General features: G+C 49.0%; 1 protein-coding gene across 1 annotated transcript in view; it reads left to right on the top strand.

The window, feature by feature from the left end:
• Positions 1–21,327, top strand: part of SLC8A2 (solute carrier family 8 member A2) — a 129,180-nt gene that overhangs the window by 93,018 nt on the left and 14,835 nt on the right. The window contains exons 3-4 of the mRNA XM_083454887.1: positions 16,383–16,486; positions 17,692–17,709. Of these exons, the coding sequence (XP_083311013.1) occupies positions 16,383–16,486; positions 17,692–17,709 (122 nt within the window). The remainder of the gene's footprint in view (positions 1–16,382; positions 16,487–17,691; positions 17,710–21,327) is intronic.

Below are 21,327 nucleotides of genomic sequence, written 5' to 3'. Positions count from 1 at the left end.
CCCATCCGATGTCAAAGAAATAAGCATCTTTAAAAGGCATCTGAAGGCAGCCCTGTTTAGGGAAGTTTTTAATATTTAATGCTGTACTGTTTTTAACATTTGATTGGGAGCCGCCCAGAGTGGCTGGGGAAACTCAGCCAGATGGGCGGGGTATAAATAATAAATTATTATTATTATTACTATTATCCTCAGAATCCCCAGCCAAAATGATCATAGAACAGAAGGAGCCCTGTCGGCCCATCTAGTTATAAAACCATAGAGTTGTAGAGTTCAAAAGGATTATCTAGTCCACCTTCCTGCAATGCAGGAATATGCAGCTGTCCCATACGGGGATCGAACCTGCGACCTTGGCGTTACCAGCACCAGGTTCCAACCAACTGAGCTATCCAAGTCCCAGCATCCTGTTCTCACGGTAGCCGACCAGATGCATTGTGGGAAACCTGCAAGCAGGACTGGAGCACAAGAGCAGCTCTCTGTTTCTACAGGGGCTTCTCCTTTTTTTCTTTTTAAAATCAATTTTATTGAGAGCTTTCAACATGAAATACAATACAAGCCAAACTAATCTCAAGAAGATAAATGGGGAAGAAGCAAGAAGGAAGGAAATAAAGAAGAAGAAAGAGAAGAGAAGAAGAAAAATAAAATAAATACCGGGTCCTCTATCACATTTATCCTTTAACCTCATTCCACTCACAGAAGAGGGATCTCTCCCAGATCTCACCTGCGGTTCCCAGAAGCTATTGAGAAGCATTGCTGTCTCCAGCTGTGGGAGCAGAGCACAGCTGTCCTGGCTCATAACAGTCCATGGACCCCTCTGCCACGAATTTGGCCAATCCTCTCTTAAAGGCGATGTATGGAAGTGAGAGCTGGACCATAAAGAACGCTGACTGACGAAGAGTGGATGCTTTTGAATTCTGGTGCCAGAGGAGACTCTTGAGAGTCCCATGGACTGCAAGAAGATCAAACCTCTCCATTCTGAAGGAAATCAGCCCTGAGTGCTCACTGGAAAGACAGATCATGGAGCTGAGGCTCCAATACTTTGGCCACCTCATGAGAAGAGAAGGCTCCCTGGAAAAGACCCTGATGTTGGGAAAGATGGAGGGCACAAGGAGAAGGGGACGACAAAGGACGAGATGGTGGGACAGTGTTTTTGAAGCTACCAGCATGAGTTTGACCAAACTGCAGGAGGCAGTGGAAGACAGGAGGGCCTGGCGTGCTCTGGTCCAGGGGGTCACGAAGAGGCAGACACGACTAAACGACTAAACAACTAAACAACAACAACTCTTAAAGGCATCTAGGTTGATGTCCAACCTGCAGCAGTGAGTTCAACTACACACTGCACGAAGAAACCCTGTCCCAGATTTTCCAAACTTCACTTTTGTGGGATGTCCATGCTCTTTGGTGCTGTGAGGGAGGGAGGAAAACTTTCTCTCTCTCCACTGAGTCCAGCATCCTGTTGCATCTCAAGACCCGCAACCACCCCCTCACTGAAGAATAAACACACAGGACACAAATATTTTGTTGTTTAGTCGTTTAGTGGTGTCCGCCTCTTTGTGACCCCCTGGACCAGAGCACGCCAGGCACTCTTGTCTTCCACTGCCTCCCGCAGTTTGGTCAAACTCATGCTGGGAGCTTCGAGAACACTGTCCCACCATCTCGTCCTCTGTTGTCTCCTTCTCCTTGTGCCCTCCATCTCTCCCAAGATCAGGGTCTTTTCCAGGGAGTCTTCTCTTCTCATGAGGTGGCCAAAGTAACACAAATATTAGGTTAATGTTATTGGGCAAATTTTGGCCACAACTTTATTGATTACAGAACGTGAGCGGTATTGGCTTAGGCATTGAATGGACCCGACTATATCTGACTGCTGCCCATTATGCAGGGAGTCCGGTAAGGGTAAACCACCAGAAGGGGGAGCCCCGTCGATGCAGAACAACTCGAGCTCCCCCAGGTGTTCCTGTCGGGGTCGTGTCAGGGCCCTAGCCCCGCCCCGGGCTTTGGACATGATCTACATCCCCGGATTCCTTTAATGGAATACCCTTAAGCTTGGAGGGGCAGGTGATGGCCACACCTCCCCTCTGCCTTCATAAGGTCAAACAATGCCTATCCGCAAAACCTTACAAAGTTGTGACGATTGCTACGAGGTAGGTGAAAACCAAATGGCCCTATGCCAATTTTGCCAAGTCGAAAAAATTCCTAGCAGGCCCCTCAATGACGACCAACCGAGGTCCATAAAAGGTAAAGGGGACCCCTGACCATTAGGTCCAGTTATGGCCAACTCTGGGGTTGCAGCGCTCATCTCGCTTTACTGGCCGAGGGAGCCAGCATACAGCTTCCAGGTCATGTGGCCAGCATGACTAAGCCACTTCTGGTGAACCAGAGCAGCACACGGAAACACCGTTTACCTTCCCGCTGGAGCGGTACCTATTTATCTACTTGCACTGGTGTGCTTTCGAACTGCTAGGTTGGCAGGAGCTGGGACAGAGCAACGGGAGCTCACCTCGTCACGGGGATTCAAACCGCCAACCTTCTGATCGGCAAGTCCTAGTCTCTGTGGTTTAACCCACAGCGCCCCCACGCCCCCCTGAGGTCCATAGCAAGGCCAATAAAGGGAGGGAGGGGGGAGATAGAAGCCCTCCGACTCATGCCCTGGCTTAAATGGTCCTGGCCACACCCCCACCAGCCACCGGATTGGCTGGCTGGTCGTTGACATGGCTGGGAGCACCCGGGCAACGCAGGACTTCGTCCACCACCCCGGAGGTGAGTGAGTTGCCACGCGGTCCATCGAAACTCCTCCCCACAGTGAAGTGGAGCGAACTTCTCGCAATGGAATATGCAAGTATCCCCCCAGTGTAAGATTTCAAACAAAGTGGGATAATCCAGCCCAGTAGTCTGGATCTGCAGACTACTTCAGAAGGGGTCCTCTCTTGGCCATCCCACCACCCTCAGGACACAGCTGTCAATCTTCCCTTTTTCCCCAGGCAATTCCCTTATTCCAGCGCCGTTTCCCGCTGCTATCCCGGATTGTTAGATATCCCATAGACTGTCCCCAGACAGGTGAGGCTGCCGATCCCTTATTTTTGAGACTGCTGATCCCTTATTTTCAAATCTGAAAGTTGACAGCTATGCCTCAGGAGCTCGCGATGTGGGGTGGCAGCCCGGGAGCAGGGAACCCCCCACTGCTGAATTTTGGGAGGTTCAGAAGAGACGGACCAAACCCGTATCTTCATCGAGCACTTAGCTGAAGTTAGGGAATTTGACTTTGTTCTGACCCAGCCTGGCTGTTCTTGTGTTTCCTTTTGGGCAGGTGGGAACAGGGCATGAGTGTTGCTGGTGCCGTAAGTTCCACGAGAGAAGCTTGCAGAATTCTGGGTTCCCAATTTATTTATTTTTTGCGTGTGATGAGAGGCATAACCCAGAGCAGCCCCTTCTTCGAAATGCTGCCCCCGGCAGCTGGTGACACACTTACTGGGCACAGATAAATATTTCAGCACCCAATGAAATATTCATGTTGCTCCATCTCCATCTCCTTTTGCTCGGTTTAGTGCGGGCCCAGAGCATGAAAGATGGAAATAATTGCTCCTTCAGCGAGAGGCTTGTAATAAATGTATGCGTGTTTTTGTGTTAAATTTTAAAAAAGACCCTTCTTAGACACAGATGAACTGCGCCAAGGCATCTTGTGGAGACCATGATTGATGCTTTGTGTGGAATCGTAGAATTGTTGAGTTGGAAGGGGTCCTGGGGGTCATCCAGTCCAACCCCCTGCAATTCAGGAATCTCAGCTGAAGCATCCATGACAGATGTCCATCCAACCTCTGCTTAAAACCCACCAAGGAAGGAGAACCCACCGCCTCCCGAGGGAGATTGTTCCATCGTCAAACAGCTTTTACCATCAGAAAGCTCTTGTTCAGGAATATGTGTGTTTTTAATAGCCCTTTTAACTCAGTATTATAGTATTTACAGTGGTGCCTCGCAAGACGAAAAGAATCCGTTCCGCGAGTCTCTTCGTCTTGCAGTTTTTTCGTCTTGCGAAGCAAGCCCATTAGCGGATTAGCGGATTAGCGCTATTAGCGGTTTAGCGGCTATTAGCGGCTATTAGCGGCTATTAAAGGCTTAAGGGATTAGCGGATTAGCTGCTAAAAGGCTATTAGCAGCTTAGTGCCTTAGAAAAAGGGGGTGGGGAGCGAAAAAAAATCGCAAGAATCGCAAGACATTTTCGTCTTGCGAAGCAAGCCCATAGAGAAATTCGTCCTGCGAAGCGCATTGAAAAACAGAAAACCTTTTCGTCTAGCGGGTTTTCCGTCTTGCGAGACATTCGTCTTGCGGGGCACCACTGTATTAGGTCAGGAAACAGGGACACGGGTAGCGCTGTGGGTTAAACCACTGAGCCTAGGGCATGCCAATCAGAAGGTCGGCGGTTCGAATCCCCACGACGGGGTGAGCTCCCGTTGCTCAGTCCCTGCTCCTGCCAACCTAGCAGTTCAAAAGCACATCAAAGTGCAAGTAGATAAATAGGTACCGCTCTGGCGGGAAGGTAAAAGGCGTTTCCATGCACTGCTCTGGTTTGCCAGAAGCGGCTCAGTCATGCTGGCCACATGTCCCAGAAGCTGTATGCCGGATCCCTCGGCCAATAAAGCGAGATGAGCGCCGCAACCCCAGAGTTGGCCACGACTGGACCTAATGGTCAGGGGTCCCCTTTACCTTTACCTTTAGCAGCAGTGGTGTAGCAGGCCACAGGGGCAGACTCTCCAAGGAAGGAGAGTCCACTACCTCTCATGGGAGTCTGTTCCGCTGCGGAACAGCTCTTACTGTCAGAAAGGTTTCCCCCCAAATGTTTAGTCAGAATCTCCTTTCTTGTAACTTGAAGCCATGGGTTCGAGTCCTACCCTCCAGAGGAGAAGAAAACAAGCATGTTCCCTCTTCCATGTGACAGCCATCTAGATATTTGAAGATGGCTATCCTATCTCCTCTCAGTCTCCTCTTTTCCAGGCAAAACACATCCAACTCCTTCAACCGTTCCTCATAAGGCTTGGTTTCCTAACCCTTGATAATCTTGGTTGCCCTCCTCTGCACATCTTCCAGCTTGTCAACATCCTTCTTCAATTGTGGTGCCCAGAACTGGAACCAGTATTCCAAGTGTGGTCTGACCAAGGCAGAATACAGTGGGACTGTTACTTCCCTTGATCTGGACACTAGACTTTTGCCTATATTTTTAAAAACTGCTTTATGCTTGAAGAGCAAACATGCCCTTCAATCTACTCCTCAGGCTGCTCTGTTGTGAATTAAATTGTATGCTGTAATGATTGGTTCTTAAGGAATTGTATATTTGTTATTAACGGAAGCCGTTTTAGGAAGCCTGTAGTCCCAAAAGCGGCTTAGAAATATCTAAAGTTCATGGAGGGTGAGTGTTTACAATCTCCCTTTGCGCTTCTGACTTTGCTTTTGTTTCACAATAAGCCAAGCAATGAACCCCAATTGTAAGGACTGAAATAATAATAATAATAATAATAATAATAAAATTTTATTTATATCCTGCCCTCCCCAGCCGAAGCCGGGCTCAGGGCGGCTAACAACAATAAAATAGTGCAACATTCTAAAAACATTTCATTATAAAAATTAACTAAAATCAAATTGATGACAACCATTAAGCTAAAATTCTGTGAAGATTGCCAGAGGAGGGAGTCAGGCTGCGCCCTGGCCAAAGGCCTGGTGGAACAGTTCTGTCTGGCAGGCCCTGCGGAAAGATGTCAGGTCCCGCAGGGCCCTAGTCTCTTGTGACAGAGCGTTCCACCAGATTGGAGCTGCAGCCAAAAAAGCCCTGGCTCTGGTTGAGGCCAGCCTAACCTCTCTGAGGCCTGGGACCTTCAGGATGTTTTTATTTGAAGACCGTAAGGTCCTCCGTGGGACATACCAGGAGAGGCGGTCCCGTAGGTACGAGGGTCCTAGGCCTTATAGGGCTTTAAAGGTTAAAACCAGCACCTTAAACCTGATCCTGTACTCCACCGGGAGCTAGTGCAGCTGGTATAGTACCGGATGAATGTGATCTCGCAGCGAAGACCCTGTAAGGAGTCTCGCTGCAGCATTCTGCACCCACTGGAGTTTCTGGGTCAGTCTCAAGGGCAACCCCACGTAGAGCGAGTTACAATAATCCAGTTTGGAGGTGACCGCCGCGTGGATCATAGTGGCTAGGTCAGGGCGAGAGAGGTAAGGAGCTAACTGCTTAGCTTGGCGGAGATAAAAAGAAACATCTCTTGAACCTGATTTAACTTCGGTTCAACCAGGTGTGGGTCCCCCTTAGCCAGGGGTCAGCAAACCTTTTTCAGCAGGGGGCCGGTCCACCGTCCCTCAGACCATGTGGTGGGCCAGACTATATTTTGAAGAAAAAAATGAACGAATTCCTGTGCCCCACAAATAACCCAGAGATGCATTTTCAATAAAAGGACACATTCTACTCATGTAAAAACACCAGGCAGGCCCCACAAATAACCCAGAGGTGCATTTTAAATAAAAGGACACATTCTACTCATGTAAAAACACCAGGCAGGCCCCACAAATAACCCAGAGGTGCTTTTTCAATAAAAGGACACATTCTTTGTTGTGTTTAGTCGTTTAGTCGTGTCCAACTCTTCGAGACCCCCTGGACCAGAGCACGCCAGGCCCTCCTGTCTTCCACTGCCTCCCGCAGTTTGGTCAAACTCATGCTGGTAGCTTTGAGAACACTGTCCCACCATCTCATCCTCTATCGTCCCCTTCTCCTTGTGCCCTCCATCTTTCCCAACATCAGGGTCTTTTCCAGGGAGTCTTCTCTTCTCATGAGGTGGCCAAAGTCTTGGAGCCTCAGCTTCAGGATCTGTCCTTCCAGTGAGCACTCAGGGCTGATTTCCTTAACACATTCTACTCATGTGAAAACATGCTGATTCCCGGACCACCCGTGGGCTGGATTTAGGTGATTGGGCCGGATCCGGCCCCTGGGCCTTAGTTTGCCCATGCCCTTAGCTCTCTTTGTATGCGCACACACACACAAAAGTGTGTGCTAGAGTGCGTGCGTGCCTCTGTCCGTGCATGTGCTCACAGAGCTACCTAGAGGATTTTCGCCCGCTCCAGAGCAGAAAGGCATTTTTTCTCCGAATAACGGCATAATTGCACTCCCACGCAAGCAGCCTGTCTGGCTCACGCTGGGTTGGGAAAAGAGAGAGAAGGAGCCGAAATGGAGCAAAAGGGTGGAGATTGTTTAGAGCAACCAAAGCTCCTGGAGTCTGGGCAAGTGGAAAGAAGGAGAAGGCGAAGAATCAAACAAATGTATTATTATTTAATAAAAGGAGAGAGAGAGAGAGCGTGCAAATATTCTTAAGCTCTGGCAAATCATAGCTCAGCCTGCATCAACATGGCAGCTTATTCCATCTCCCTGATGTCGGGAAGGGGGCAGGAGGGCTGTAGGATCCTCTCAGAGGCCTGGTGCGTCCTTCCCAAAACCGGGAAGCTTCTGCCTGGCTTAGGGAGGGAGGTGTGATGTCCATGTGCTCAACATCACACTTGTGTCGCGCCCCCCCACCAGTCGCCTTTGCAGGCTGGTGTCTCTGCCCCTATCAAGGGAAGTAATAGTGCCGCTGTATTCTGCTCTGGTCAGACCTCGCCTGGAGTACTGTGTCCAGTTCTCGGCACCACAGTTCAAGAAGGACATTGAGAAACTGGAACGTGTCCAGAGGAGGGCAACCAAAATGGTCAAAGGCCTGGAAACGATGCCTTATGAGGAACGGCTAAGGGAGCTGGGCATGTTTAGCCTGGAGAAGAGGAGGTTAAGGGGTGATATGATAGCCATGTTCAAATATATAAAAGGATGTCACATGGAGGAGGGAGAAAGGTTGTTTTCTGCTGCTCCAGAGAAGCGGACACGGAGCAATGGATCCAAACTACAAGAAAGAAGATTCCACCTAAACATTAGGAAGAACTTCCTGACAGTAAGAGCTGTTCGACCGTGGAATTTGCTGCCAAGGAGTGTGGTGGAGTCTCCTTCTTTGGAGGTCTTTAAGCAGAGGCTTGACAACCATATGTCAGGAGTGCTCTGATGGTGTTTCCTGCTTGGCAGGGGGTTGGACTCGATGGCCCTTGTGGTCTCTTCCAACTCTATGATTCTATGATTCTAACTGTTCCCCTATGACAAATTTCACTGCACGCCACTGCAGTTCAGAGTGGCTGGGGCAGCCCAGTCAGATGTGCGGGGTACAATAAACAAGCAATTATTATTATTATTATTATTATTATTATTATTATTATTATTAGCCAAGCGGATCCGCTGACAGCTCAGGACAGGCTCAGCCACATGGAGCCCAATATCCAGGCAGAATTATTCAGTGTGTGTGTGTGTGTTGACATCCCCCAGAAGCACAACCTCTTGACTTTAGTGCAAGATTCTTAATTATTTCTCATCATCGAGAGCAAGCGACTGTGAACATATGGTGTGCGCCAACAAACAAGGGCTGGCTGAAAACTGAGCACCGCCCAGAGTGGTCTCCCAGACCTGATGTTCAAGGCACAAACGAAACGCGAAGTTGCTTTAACATCTGAGCGAACGTCTATTTGAGGACCTGGCAGAAGTCCTAAAAGGGAAGCATGGAGAAAGTGGAGCGAGAGAAACATTTTTCTCCCTTTCTTCTAACACTTGAAGTCATGGATATCTTTTCACTGTTTTTTTTTATGGGAAAAGGTGGGAGAACTAACTATGAAGTTAGTTGGTTAGTTGGTTGGTTGGTTGGTTGGTTGGTTAGTTAGTTAGTTAGTTAGTTAGTTAGTTAGTTAGTTAGTTAGTTAGTTAGTTGTGGGCCCAGTTGCAGTGGCGCATGTGCGCGCACACACTTCGGCTGGGAGGTAAATGTAAAGGTAAAGGGACCCCTGACCCCTCGCCTGGGTTTTTATGATTATTATCATTATGTTTTATTACTATTATTTTATTACTTCTGCCAAGTTTTAAGTACTGAGATTATTAATTTACCTAGGGTTTTAATCGGTCACAAGATTTTAATTATATTTGTAATGTACTTCTGTTGTTTGTCCTTTGATGCTATGGCCTGTTGGCTATGCAAATAAAGTTTATTCATAATCGGACCCCTGACCATTAGGTCCAGTCCTGACCGACTTTGGGATTGCGGCGCTCATCTCGCTTTACATGCCAAGGGAGCCGGCGTACAGCTTCCGGATCATGTGCCCAGCATGACCAAGCCACTTCTGGCGAACCAGAGCAGCGCACAGAAATGGCGTTTACCTTCCCGCCGGAGCGGTACCTATTTATCTACTTGCACTTTGACGTGCTTTTGAACTGCTAGGTTGGCAGGAGCAGGGACCGAGCAACGAGAGCTCACCCCGTCGCGGGGATTTGAACCGCCGACCTTCTGATTGGCAAGTCCTAGGCTCTGTGGTTTAGACCACAGCGCCACCCGCGTCCCTGAGCTGAATGTAAGATGTGATTAATACAAGCAGACAGTGATCTGGATTAGAAATGACCGCAACTTTATTGATTACAGATAAAGGTGGATTTTGGGCTCAAGCATTGGGTATATATATATATATATATATATATATATGTGTGTGTGTGTGTGTGTGTGTTCTAACCCCAGCCCCCTCATAATAATAATAATAATAATAATAATAATAATATTTTAAAGGTAAGGAAACTCAGTTCCCCTGAGTTCCTGTCCCAAAGACCCCCTGCACCCCATGAAGAGGAGGAGGAGGAGTTTGGATTTTATATCCCGCCTTTCACTCCCCTTCAGGAGTCTCAAAGCGGCTAACATTCTCCTTTCCCTTCCTCCCCCACAACAAACACTCTGTGAGGTGAGTGGGGCTGAGAGACTTCAGAAAAGTGTGACTGGCCCAAGGTGTGGAGGAGCGGGGAAGCGAACATGGTTCACCAGATTACGAGTCTACCGCTCTTAACCACTACACCACACAAGACACCCAAAGGGAAGGACTTTTCCATGCAGCACAAAGTTAATTCCTTTGTTCCTCAGGAGGTAGTGATGGCTTTAAAAGAGGATTAGAGAAATTCACAAACAAGTCTCTCAGTGGCTACTGCCTCACCGATCAGAGGCGACGATGTTCCTGAATATTCGTTGATGGAAACCACAAGAGTTCTCATGCGCATGAATTCTGGTTGCTGGTTTCCCGCGGGCGGCCACTGTGGGAACAGGATGCTGGACTTATATGGGCCTTTGGCCTGATCTAAGCAGGGTTTTTCTAACGTTCTTACGCCTCTTCTGATGTTCTTGGTGCCCGGTGCGTGGGTTGGGTGCAGAAGTTTCATCCCACTTCCAAAGGGCTGGGTAGGCGGGCGATAGGCTTGGGTCAAGCAAACGAACGAAGAAAAACAGCTCAGTTTTTCTTTCTCTGCTTCCTTCGCCCTTTCCAACCTTGTAACCCCGCGAGAACTTTTTGAGTTTTTCCTCCTCCTCTGCCTTCCCTCCATCCCTCGGCCCCCTTCTTTCCGCGGTGGTGGGGGGAACCTGTGTAATTTGTCAGTAATTGATTTTTTCTGAGCCTCATGTCAACAAGACAGGATCTCGGTTGCCACGGCAACCTTGCTCCCTGATGCTGCTGCTGGTGGGAGGGGTGGGAAAGGGAGCAGCCAAACACCATCCCACTCATTAGGGCACCAGCACGATTTCCTCTCCCTGGACCCCCCCCACCCCCATTAATTCCCTCCAATTGCTTCATCTCGTTGTGGGATGGGGGGGAGTGGACAAAGTTAGGGAGAGGCAGGGACATGCTAGCCAGAGAAGGAGCTGAAAGAGATGCTTGCTCATGTATTTGGGGTGGGTGCAAAGACTCTTTCTTTGTTGTTTAGTCGTTTAGTCGTGTCCGACTCTTTGTGACCCCCTGGACCAGAGCACGCCAGGCACTCCTGTCTTCCACTGCCTCCCGCAGTTTGGTCAGACTCATGTTTGTGGCTTCGAGAACACTGTCCAACCATCTCGTCCTCTGTCGTCCCCTTCCCCTTGTGCCCTCCATCTTCCCCAACATCAGGGTCTTTTCCAGGGAGTCTTCTCTTCTCATGAGGTGGCCAAAGTCTTGGAGCCTCAGCTTCAGGATCTGTCCTTCCAGTGAGCACTCAGGGCTGGTTTCCTTCAGAATGGAGAGGGAAAGATGGAGGGCACAAGGAGAAGGGGACGACAGAGGACGAGATGGTTGGACAGTGTTCTCGAAGCCACACACATGGTTGGACAGTGTTCTCGAAGCCACTGCGGGAGGCAGTGGAAGACAGGAGTGCCTGGTGTGCTCTGGTCCAGGGGGTCATGAAGAGTCAGACACGACTAAATGACTAAACAACAACAACAACAAATGAAGGAAAGCATGCAGGGGTCTTGGAAATTGCCTACCCTCAACAGATAGCAAAACGAAGAAGCAAACAGGTTGCAGGCGAGATGCGCTGCATTCCTATTTCAATTATAGTAATTATTTCTAAATTTGCATCCAAGCATATAAATCATCACATGCAAATTTTATGCAAATCGGTGTCCTCTTTTGCACTCCCCCCCCCCCCCCCAGTGTGGAAGTGGCAATCTGAATTAAAATAGTTAATTTTAAAATAACTTGTCTGGAAATCATGACCTCTGGCCTTGACGTATACTCTCCCTTCGTTAGGAGAGGTGACGAGATCTGGTTGTGGCTACTTTGGAGTACAGGAGGTGCACCCTGCACATGCTCAAACATAGTCTCAACTCCTTTGTGGATTTTGAGAGGATGCAGGGTGGCAATTTTTTTTTTAAAAAACAACAACCCTGCTTTCAATAAACAGACGATTTAAAGAGATTTATCTAACCTTTAGGTGGATTTAAATTGGGATTGTGTGTCTTTGGTTTACATTTTACATGTTGTGTGTGTGTTTGTGTATCAGTGAGTGAGAGATCGAAAAAAGCATCTATCTAAAAAATAATACTGCTGGAGTGGGGTAGGGGATGAAGTAAACCGTGGGCGGAATGAAATGAATAATTATCTGCGATGACAAATCTTGTAGATGGGGATAAGAAAATGAGTCAGAAAGAGGTATTTTCTACCAGAGGGCAGAGGCTACCCATTTGCAGGGGCTTTTCTGCAAGTGAAACAAACTGGGAAGCCGCGATGAAGACAGGCAGATAAATCATCGCTATAATAGTTTATAATGCATTTCCAAATGTTTCACATACATTATCTCAGCCATCCTAATGTTTCACATACATTATCTCAGCCATCCTAATGTTTCACATACATTATCTCAGCCATCCTAATGTTTCACATACATTATCTCAGCCATCCTTGCACAGCTGCCAGGGCACGATGGGGACATCCTTGCAAGTGTGGCAGACCTGCGATGTTGTCATGGAAGAGCTTCAGGTCAAAAGTCTTTAGGAAAATCTCTCAAATGACTCCACAGACCCTTAATTCCTGAGTGAAAGCTTGCAGTCCTGTCAATTTGGGGGGTTGAGTTGCTGTTCAGGGGGTTCTCCACAACGAACTCCTCATTCATCTCTCGTTTGCTGTGTTTATGGAGTTCTGGGCAGCACCTGATCTTTGTAAGCTCCAAGATTGGATGGCTCTCGACTGTCCTAGAGAAATCCACCCATCAGGCTTCATTCTTCAGAGCAAGGGTGGAGAACCACAGGTCAGGAGGGGGAGAATGTGGTCCTCCAAACCTTTCTCTCTGGCCCTTGGTATCCTCCCCAGTTCAGGCCCTTCATTCATCCTCTCTAAGGCACCTGTCTTGAGAACTTTCACCAGGCTGAGATGATAATGACTCTTGCTTCTCTGGAGGGAGCATGGAGACAGGTGTGTTTGTGTGTAGAAAACAGCCTCTTGCTTTGTGAAACTGAAATATATACCCATTGCTCTGCCAAGTCTTGCCACTGCTTTAAAGCCTTGCTCAATTCTGAGGCCTCCTGTGCCATTTGGTGTCCCTTTAAATCAGGGGCGGGCAGCTTTTCTCCTTCCATCGGGATTGCGTGCCAGAGATTGCTGGAAACTGAGCTGTTTTATTTATTTGGAAACATTTGCAACCTGCTTAAGCACAGAACATTCTACGTGGCATCTATCATAACAATGCAGGCAAAACACCGCTAGCTCCCCTCTCTCCCCCTCAAACCCTCTTCTCCTGGCTCCCTTCCCAAACAATATGACACAGGTTGTTATTTGACAGTATTAAAAAAAATTCAAGTGGCAGGGAGTACCGAAGCACAGCATTGGGAATTCTAATGTGAGAAAGACTGAACTGAATCAGGGTGGGGTTTTCCAGATTATTTCACCCACAACATTTTTGTCCCTGGCTGCACCCCATTCTTGGTTCTGGCTCCATCCACCAGAAACATGTATCCCTGTTTAACAGATTACTTCCGTGGGAATGTGTCTCTGAACCTTTGCCACCCAAAAAAAGTGTTGCCAAACCTCCTTTGCAGAGGAGGATGCAATTGCAAACGCCCAATACTTGCCACTTTAAGATCCTTGGAGGAACGGCAGAACCCAAATGCAATTACCAAGGTTGATGGCAACCCTGTGTGTCACGCAGGTATGTTTGAGAGGGAGCCTGGGTTGGCTGCAGATCCCAGTTGCATGGCAACAACCACCTAAAGTGAAAGTTGGGGGTAGCGGGGGACGGGAAGATATCTAAGAATTAAACACGCCCTAAGAAGTTTAAAAGGCGTTGTGAGAGATCTCGTTTCAGCACCACGGACAGCGGCAGAGCTGTCGCAGATATTTCATGTAAACTTGGTTTTAACCCGTCTAGTAAGAAGCCAAATGAGGGACACAGGTGGCGCTGTGGGTTGAACCACAGAACCTAGGACTTGCCGATCAGAAGGTCGGCGGTTCGAATCCCCGTGACGGGGTGAGCTCCTGTTGCTCGGTCCCTGTTCCTGCCAACCTAGCAGTTCGAAAGCACCTCAAAGTGCAAGTAGATAAATAGGTACCGCTCTGGCAGGAAGGCCAACCTAGCAGTTCGAAAGCACATCAAAGTGCAAGTAGCTAAAGAGGTACTACTCCAGCGGGAAGTTAAACGGCATTTCTGTGCGCTGCTCTGGTTCGCCAGAAGCGGCTTAGTCATGCTGACCACATGACCCAGAAGCTGTACGCTGGCTCCTTCGGCCAATAAAGTGAGATGAACGCTGCAACCCCAGAGTCGGCCACGACTGGACCTAACGGTCAGGGGTCCCTTTACCCCTTTACCTTTAAGAAGCCAAATGAGATCTCCTTCACTAGAATCTGGTGGAGACGTCCCCAAATCCACTCTCTTGAGAGTGAGATCAAGCTGATGGGCCACAGTGCAGACTGCAAGAGCTGCTGGACTGTTTGAAAGAAGAGCTTCCTGGATCATGTCAATGGCCCACTTTGTCCAGCATCCTTGAATCATAGAACTGTAGAGAATAGAAGGGACCCCGAGGGTCATCTAGCTCAACCCCCTGCAATGCAGAAATATATTTTCCTCACATGGGGCCCAACCCACAACCCTGAGATTAACCTTCTGCATGCGGAATGGATGCTCTGTCCCTGAGCTACAGCATTGACCAAATAATTATATAATAATAATAAAATTTTATTTATATCCTGCCCTCCCCAGCCGAAGCTGGGCTCAGAGCGGTTAACAACAATAAAAGTAACATAACATTCTAAAATCAATTCATTCTAAAATCAATTCAAAATCTAATTAATGGCAACCATTGGGCTAGAGTGCTATGAGGATTACCACAGGAGGGGGTCAGACTGTGCCTTGGCCAAAGGCCTGGTGGAACAGCTCTGTCTTGCAGGCCCTGCGGAAAGATGTCAAGTCCCACAGGGCCCTTGTCTCTTGTGACAGAGCGTTCCACCAGGTTGGAGCCGCAGCCGAAAAAGCCCTGGCTCTGGTTGAGGCCAGCCTAACCTCCCTGTGGCCTGGGACCTCCAAGATGTTTTTGTTTGAAGACCGTAAGGTCCTCCGTGGGACATACCAGGAGAGGCGGTCCCGTAGGTACGAGGGTCCTAGGCCGTATAGGGCTTTAAAGGTCAAAACCAGCACCTTAAACCTGATCCTGTACTCCACTGGGAGCCAGTGCAGCTGGTATAGTACCGGATGAATGTGATCTCGCAGCGAAGACCCCGTAAGGAGTCTCGCTGCGGCATTCTGCACCCGCTGGAGTTTCTGGGTCAGTCTCAAGGGCAGCCCCACGTAGAGCGAGTTACAGTAATCCAGGTCCTCCGTGGGATATACCAGGAGAGGCGGTCCCATAGGTACAAGGGTCCTAGGCTGTATAGGGCTTTAAAGGTTTAAACCAGCACCTGATCCTGTACTCCACCGGGAGCCAGTGGAGCTGGTATAGCACTGGGTGAATGTGATTCCTCTCCTTCCCTCCCTCCCTCCTCCTCGTCCTCCCTCTCCGGTTGGTTTCTGATGTCGTCACTCTGCCCATCTGCCAGGGTCTGATAGAGGAGAGAAGAGAATAGCAGGAAAGGATCCCTGTCTCTCCTCCTCCCCCCCCCCCAAGTGATGTGATCTTCCCCTAATCTGGCTGCCAGCAGATACCTAACCTGCCAGAGAAGCGCCCACTCTTTGGAACGAGTCGGGAGAGGGAGGATGCGAAACCCGGAGAGGGTGGTCTGATGAGAGCATTTATGCGCCACGGAACACACCATGGAAACCAAGGCTGGAAGGAAATGTTTTCTTCTGGTGCACTTGAAAGATAAAAAGGGTTTGCAAAATGGGGGTCTTCGGGTGATGGTTTGCTTTCTCAGGGGCTCCCGGCTTTAATTACACTGCAGGCGCAGAGAGAGAGGGGGGACTTTTTCAGCCTTGTGGAAATACAAAGTAAAAACTTTGCTTGGTACAGCTCAGTAAAGTGGTACCTTGGTTTACAACCATAATCTGTTCCGGAGGTCCGTTTGTAAACCAAAACAGGTTGTAAGCCAAGGTGCGCTTTCGCCAATGCGGCCTCCCCCCCGAAATTGTTCATAATCCCCCCCCAAAGGGTTGTAATCCCCCAAAAAAAGGTTGCAAACCGGGACACACACTTCCGGGTTTGACATGTTTGTAATCCAAACTGTATGCAAACCAAGACGTACTGTATGCAAACCAAGACGTACTGTATGCAAACCAAGGTACCACTGTATTGTCATCACTGACTTCCAGTGGGATCTCTCTCTCTCTCTCTCTCTCTCTCTCTCTCTCTCTCTCTCTCTCTCAATCTTGCCTGTTGTTGGAATCCATCTGTCTTGGGAGACAATGGAAGACTGTGCCTATGGGGGTGAGTCAAACCATTGGAGAATTACAGCGCCTGCTGTGGCTGTAGAGACTGATACAAGAGAGACATGTTTTGTTGGTTTGCAACCTCAGCATCCTTTAAACTCTTCCCAATGAAGACTTTAATGCTTTCTCTCCCCTCTCACCCTTCCTTCTCCAGGAAATCCCTTTACGTGAAAATTGTGGACGTTGAGGAATATGAGAAGAAAGACAGCTTCTTCATAGAGCTGGGACAGCCACGCTGGTTGAAAAGGGGCATATCAGGTAGGTAGCTATGGGGTGTGGTGGGGAGAGCACCTTTCAAATCCAGAGCAAAAGACTGGAGGTGTCATCGTGAAAACTGGGGAGTGATGTCCATCTGGAGATGGTCATCAATGGTGGAGGAGCATCCCTAGAGGACCATTTGCTTTCCACCTTCCCCTATAGTACAGGGGAGGCACCTCAGGCCCTGAACCTATTGCTATGGGGCCCCCACCTCCATATCCTGGTCCCTGTTCAGTTTGGTTTGAGGGGGGTAAATGTTCTAAGCAGCCCACCTGAACTGGGACACAGCCTTGCAAAACTGCCACCAGCGGCATTTCGCTTTTGGTTTTGCTGCTTGCTGTTGGTTTTGTACTTGTAAAGCGCTTACAGAAGCAGTTTTGGCAGATAAGCAGCATATAAATAAGTAAATAACTGCTAACGATAGCAGCTTTGGGATTTTGGAGAGGCTCTAAGGGTGAGGCTCCCCCACAATTCCAGGTTGGGACCTCTTAACCTTGGAGACCAGGGGAGGCGAAAAGCTAAAAGGGTAAAGGTAAAGGGACCCCTGACCATTAGGTCCAGTCGTGGCCGACTCTGGGGTTGCGGCGCTCATCTCGCTTTATTGGCCGAGGGAGCCGGCGTACAGCTTCCGGGTCATGTGGCCAGCATGACTAAGCCGCTTCTGGCTAACCAAAGCAGCGCACGGAAACGCCGTTTACTTTCCCGCCAGAGCGGTACCTATTTATCTACTTGCACTTTGACGTGCTTTCGAAATGCTAGGTTGGCAGGAGCAGGGACCGAACAACGGGAGCTCACCCTGTTGCGGGGATTTGAACTGCCGACCTTCTGATCGGCAAGTTCTAGGCTACCCACAGCGCCACCCGCGTCCCTGGCGAAAAGCTACTCTTGTGCAAAAACGGAAAACGATGGTGCTGTTGGAGCAGCAGAGCCTTTTGGCAGACCTGGAGCCTCAGTAAACACCCAGCCTTGGCTCTGCCTGGTGCCATCCCTAGAGGCACCTAGCAGTTGCTTAGAAGGAGAGGCTTGCTTTGAGCATGAAATCCCTGCTGTATTGCCTTTGATGGGGGGGGGGGGGGCTGGCTCCCCAGCCGTTCTGTTCCCTGGTGGCTGTTCCTTCAGATCACAAATCTCTCTGTGTCTTTACTGACGATCTGCATAATTTCTCTCTTTCTCTCTCCCTCTTCTCTCTGTTTCCTTTGTCGCAGCCCTTTTGCTAAACCAAGGTAAGCTCTCCTTGCTTGCTCTCCCTTTGTCTTCAACCTCCGATTGGTTCTGCCTCCACAAACGCAGCTCACACTTTACCAGCCCCATCTGTTCCCTCCACCTGCTCTGAACTTCTCACGGGCAGAAACTTTCCAGCACCTAAGGTGCAGGGCATTTACTACGCCCATTGTACAGATGGAGCAACTTCGCCCCAAAGTATCGGGCAGGCAAATCCTATGCTCAGAAGCAATTTCCGCTGAATTCACTTGGGCTCACAGTGCCCAAGGAAATGGGTAAAGCAGTGGTTTTCAACCGGTGTGTTGTGGTGCCTTGAATGATGGTCAGGGGTGCCACGGGCAACCCTGGCCTCTGTCCCTCTTTCCTTCCCTCCCTCCTCAGATGCCCTCTTGTGTCTCCACCTCCCAAAGGCTTGCACAGCTGTTTGTTGCAGCAGCCCTGGCTATAAGCTCCCTAGGCGAATGGCGCCTCTGGCGCTGGCCAGGGGGTGCTTAGAATCATAGAATCATAGAATCATAGAATCATAGAATCATAGAATCATAGAGTTGGAAGAGACCACAAGGGCCATCGAGTCCAACCCCCTGCCAAGCAGGAACCACCATCAGAGCACTCCTGACATATGGTTGTCAAGCCTCTGCTTAAAGACCTCCAAAGAAGGAGACTCCACCACACTCCTTGGCAGCAAATTCCACTGTCGAACAGCTCTTACTGTCAGGAAGTTCTTCCTAATGTTTAGGTGGAATCTTCTTTCTTGTGGTTTGGATCCATTGGTCCGTGTCCGCTTCTCTGGAGCAGCAGAAAACAACCTTTCTCCCTCCTCTATGTGACATCCTTTTATATATTTGAACATGGCTATCATATCACCCCTTAACCTCCTCTTCTCCAGGCTAAACATGCCCAGCTCCCTTAGCCGCTCCTCATAAGGCATCGTTTCCAGGCCTTTGACCAGACCCCTGTGGGGCAATGTGAGGAGATACCTGTTGGGATGGTGCCAGGGAGATGGGGGCATTTGGCAGGCCCCCAGCTGGCTCCAGCCATCAGCTGGCAGCTGGGCGAACACCGGTTCCCAGTACAGTGGTACCTCAGGTTACATACACTTCAGGTTACATACACTTCAGGTTACAGACTCCGCTAACCCAGAAATAGTGCTTAAGGTTAAGAACTTTGCTTCAGGATGAGAACAGAAATCTTGCTCCGGTGGTGCGGCGGCAGCAGGAGGCCCCATTAGCTAAAGTGGTGCTTTGGGTTAAGAACAGTTTCAGGTTAAGTACGGACCTCCGGAACGAACTAAGTACTTAACTTGAGGTACCACTGTACAGTGTCAATCAGTGACACGAACCTCAGATACATTTAGAGACTCGGCACGCTCTTATCAGCAGAGTGAATAAATCCTCACAACAGAAGTGGCGGACAGAGTCATGTGTGAGCATTATTTACAGAAATTTATTCAGCATAGTTCAGGAGCAAAGGAATAACATGTCTGCTTCCCTTCGTCTCCAAGCAAAACAGCAATAGCAAAGGCAATATACAAAAGGAAGTTTCCAGCAAGTGCTGGAAGTAAACAGGCATGTGACACACAACAGTCACGCCTGTTCCCTTTTAAAGTGGAACGGAACTATATCCTAACAACACCTCTCTTTGCGGCGGGGGGGGGCAGTTCAGAGACCGGGGACAGCCGCTGCAGCTGCCCAGAGGACCCCCAAGTCGAGGGGAGGAGGCTGAGGGTGTTTGAAAAAGGGCGAGAGGCTGCCAGCTCTGCAGGAAACGGGTGACATAACTGGGCTCCTGAGCCCCACAGGGGAGCCGCAGAAAGAATTTGTTGGTCAAGGGAGCCGTGGACTCAAAAAGATTTTGCAGAGATGGAAATTTTATTACGAGGTGGTTTCCCCCCCACCCTATGTTTCATTTGCAAAAAAAATAATAATTAGAAAATGGAACTTCACTGGGCATTCTACAAGGTGTCGGGTTCTGCTTTGACACCGGGCCCTCCAGATGTTGTTGGATTCCACCTCCCATCATCCACAGCCAGTGTGACTAATGGTTAGTGATGCTGGGAACAGTATTTTAGCAATATCTGGAGAGTTCCCTTTCCCTGGGTCAAGGTATGTGGGAGTATAGATGTACTGGTGCTGCAAAGACACGGATATTACAATTTTTGCACATGACTCTGCTGTACACGGACTAGACACATAATTGCAGTGTGCGCAATACTTGTGCATGCCACTTCCAGCTGATTATGGAATCGAAAGGGGCCCTCAAGGGTCATCTAGTCCAACCCCCTGCAATGCAGGAATGGCAGCTGAAGACTGCCTGACAGAGGGCCACCCGACCTCTTGTTCAGAAACCTCCCATGAAAGAGAGTTCACCGCCTTCTGTTACAGCTCCTCATGCAAGCTAAGAATATGTAAATACACAAGAACTGCCATGCTGGTCCAGGCCATAATATCCACTTTGGCCATCTTGCAATTTCCAGAAGACACCTCTAGAATCTCATAAGTGGGGCACGAAGGAGGTGTTTTTGTTCTTTCTTCCCAGCAGCTGGTATTCAAAGATATACTGCCTTTAAACATGGAGGTTCTATAACTGCTAAAGGTAAAGGGTAAAGGGACCCCTGACCATTAGGTCCAGTTTTGACTGACTCTGGGGTTGCGGCGCTCATCTCGCTTTATTGGCCGAGGGAGCCGGCGTCCAGCTTCCGGGTCATGTGGCCAGCATGACTAAGCCGCTTCTGGCAAACCAGAGCAGCGCACGGAAACGCCGTTTACCTTCCCGTCGGAGCGGTACCTATTTATATACTTGCACTTTGATGTGCTTTCAAACTGCTAGGTTGGCAGGAGCAGGGACTGAGCAACGGGAGCTCACCCCGTCGCGGGGATTCAAACCGCCGACCTTCTGATCAGCAAGTCCTAGGCTCTGTGGTTTAACCCACAGCGCCACCCGCGTCCCTTCTGTAACCGCTAGTTATTGGTAAATCTCTCCTGTAGCCCCAATGCTTTCTCCCCACATGAATGTATGGGGCATGGATCCTTATGCGTTGTGTCCTGGACATGAATCCAAAGGGATTGGGTACTTGCTCTTTAGCCGAATCTTAAGGACAAAATATCTGAGGACTTGTGAGGAATGCTAAAATGGTTTCACTACGGCTGGCAAAAAAATTTGTAATTAATTTTTTAAAAAAACCCAGTTTGCTACTGGATTTTGTCCACTGCAAAATTCAATGCAAATTTGTTGATTTCCTCCAGTGGGGTTCGGAGGAAGGAAAGCTATAGAATTTCAAGGAAAGCAGAAAAACAACAACACAGAGGTGTGTGTGTGTGTTTGCTTCTCTGGTGCAATGGAATTGCATATCGAATAGTGATTTGGTGTGAGATCAGGTTACCAGACGTCCCCGTTTCCTGGGGACAACAGTCCCTGGATTTACAAATCGTTCCCTTGAAAAAAAATACATTTATTTAGTAGGAAGTTGGAAGGTGTCCCCGGATTCATTGGGGGGGGGGGAATCTGGTAACCTTAGTGTGTGTGAGAGGGAGATACCCTGTTCCTGCGGCCTGTCCCTACAGCAGTGTGCAGATTCCCCGAGGCAGGCGATGGAGTTGGCAGATGAGGTATAGCCTTCTATC

This window comes from Podarcis tiliguerta (genome assembly GCF_965153285.1).
Source record: "Podarcis tiliguerta genome assembly, chromosome: 8".
Taxonomy (NCBI): Eukaryota; Metazoa; Chordata; class Lepidosauria; order Squamata; family Lacertidae; genus Podarcis; species Podarcis tiliguerta.
The sequence above is the reverse complement of the archived record's forward strand: the minus strand, read 5'-3'. Positions and strand labels throughout refer to the sequence as shown.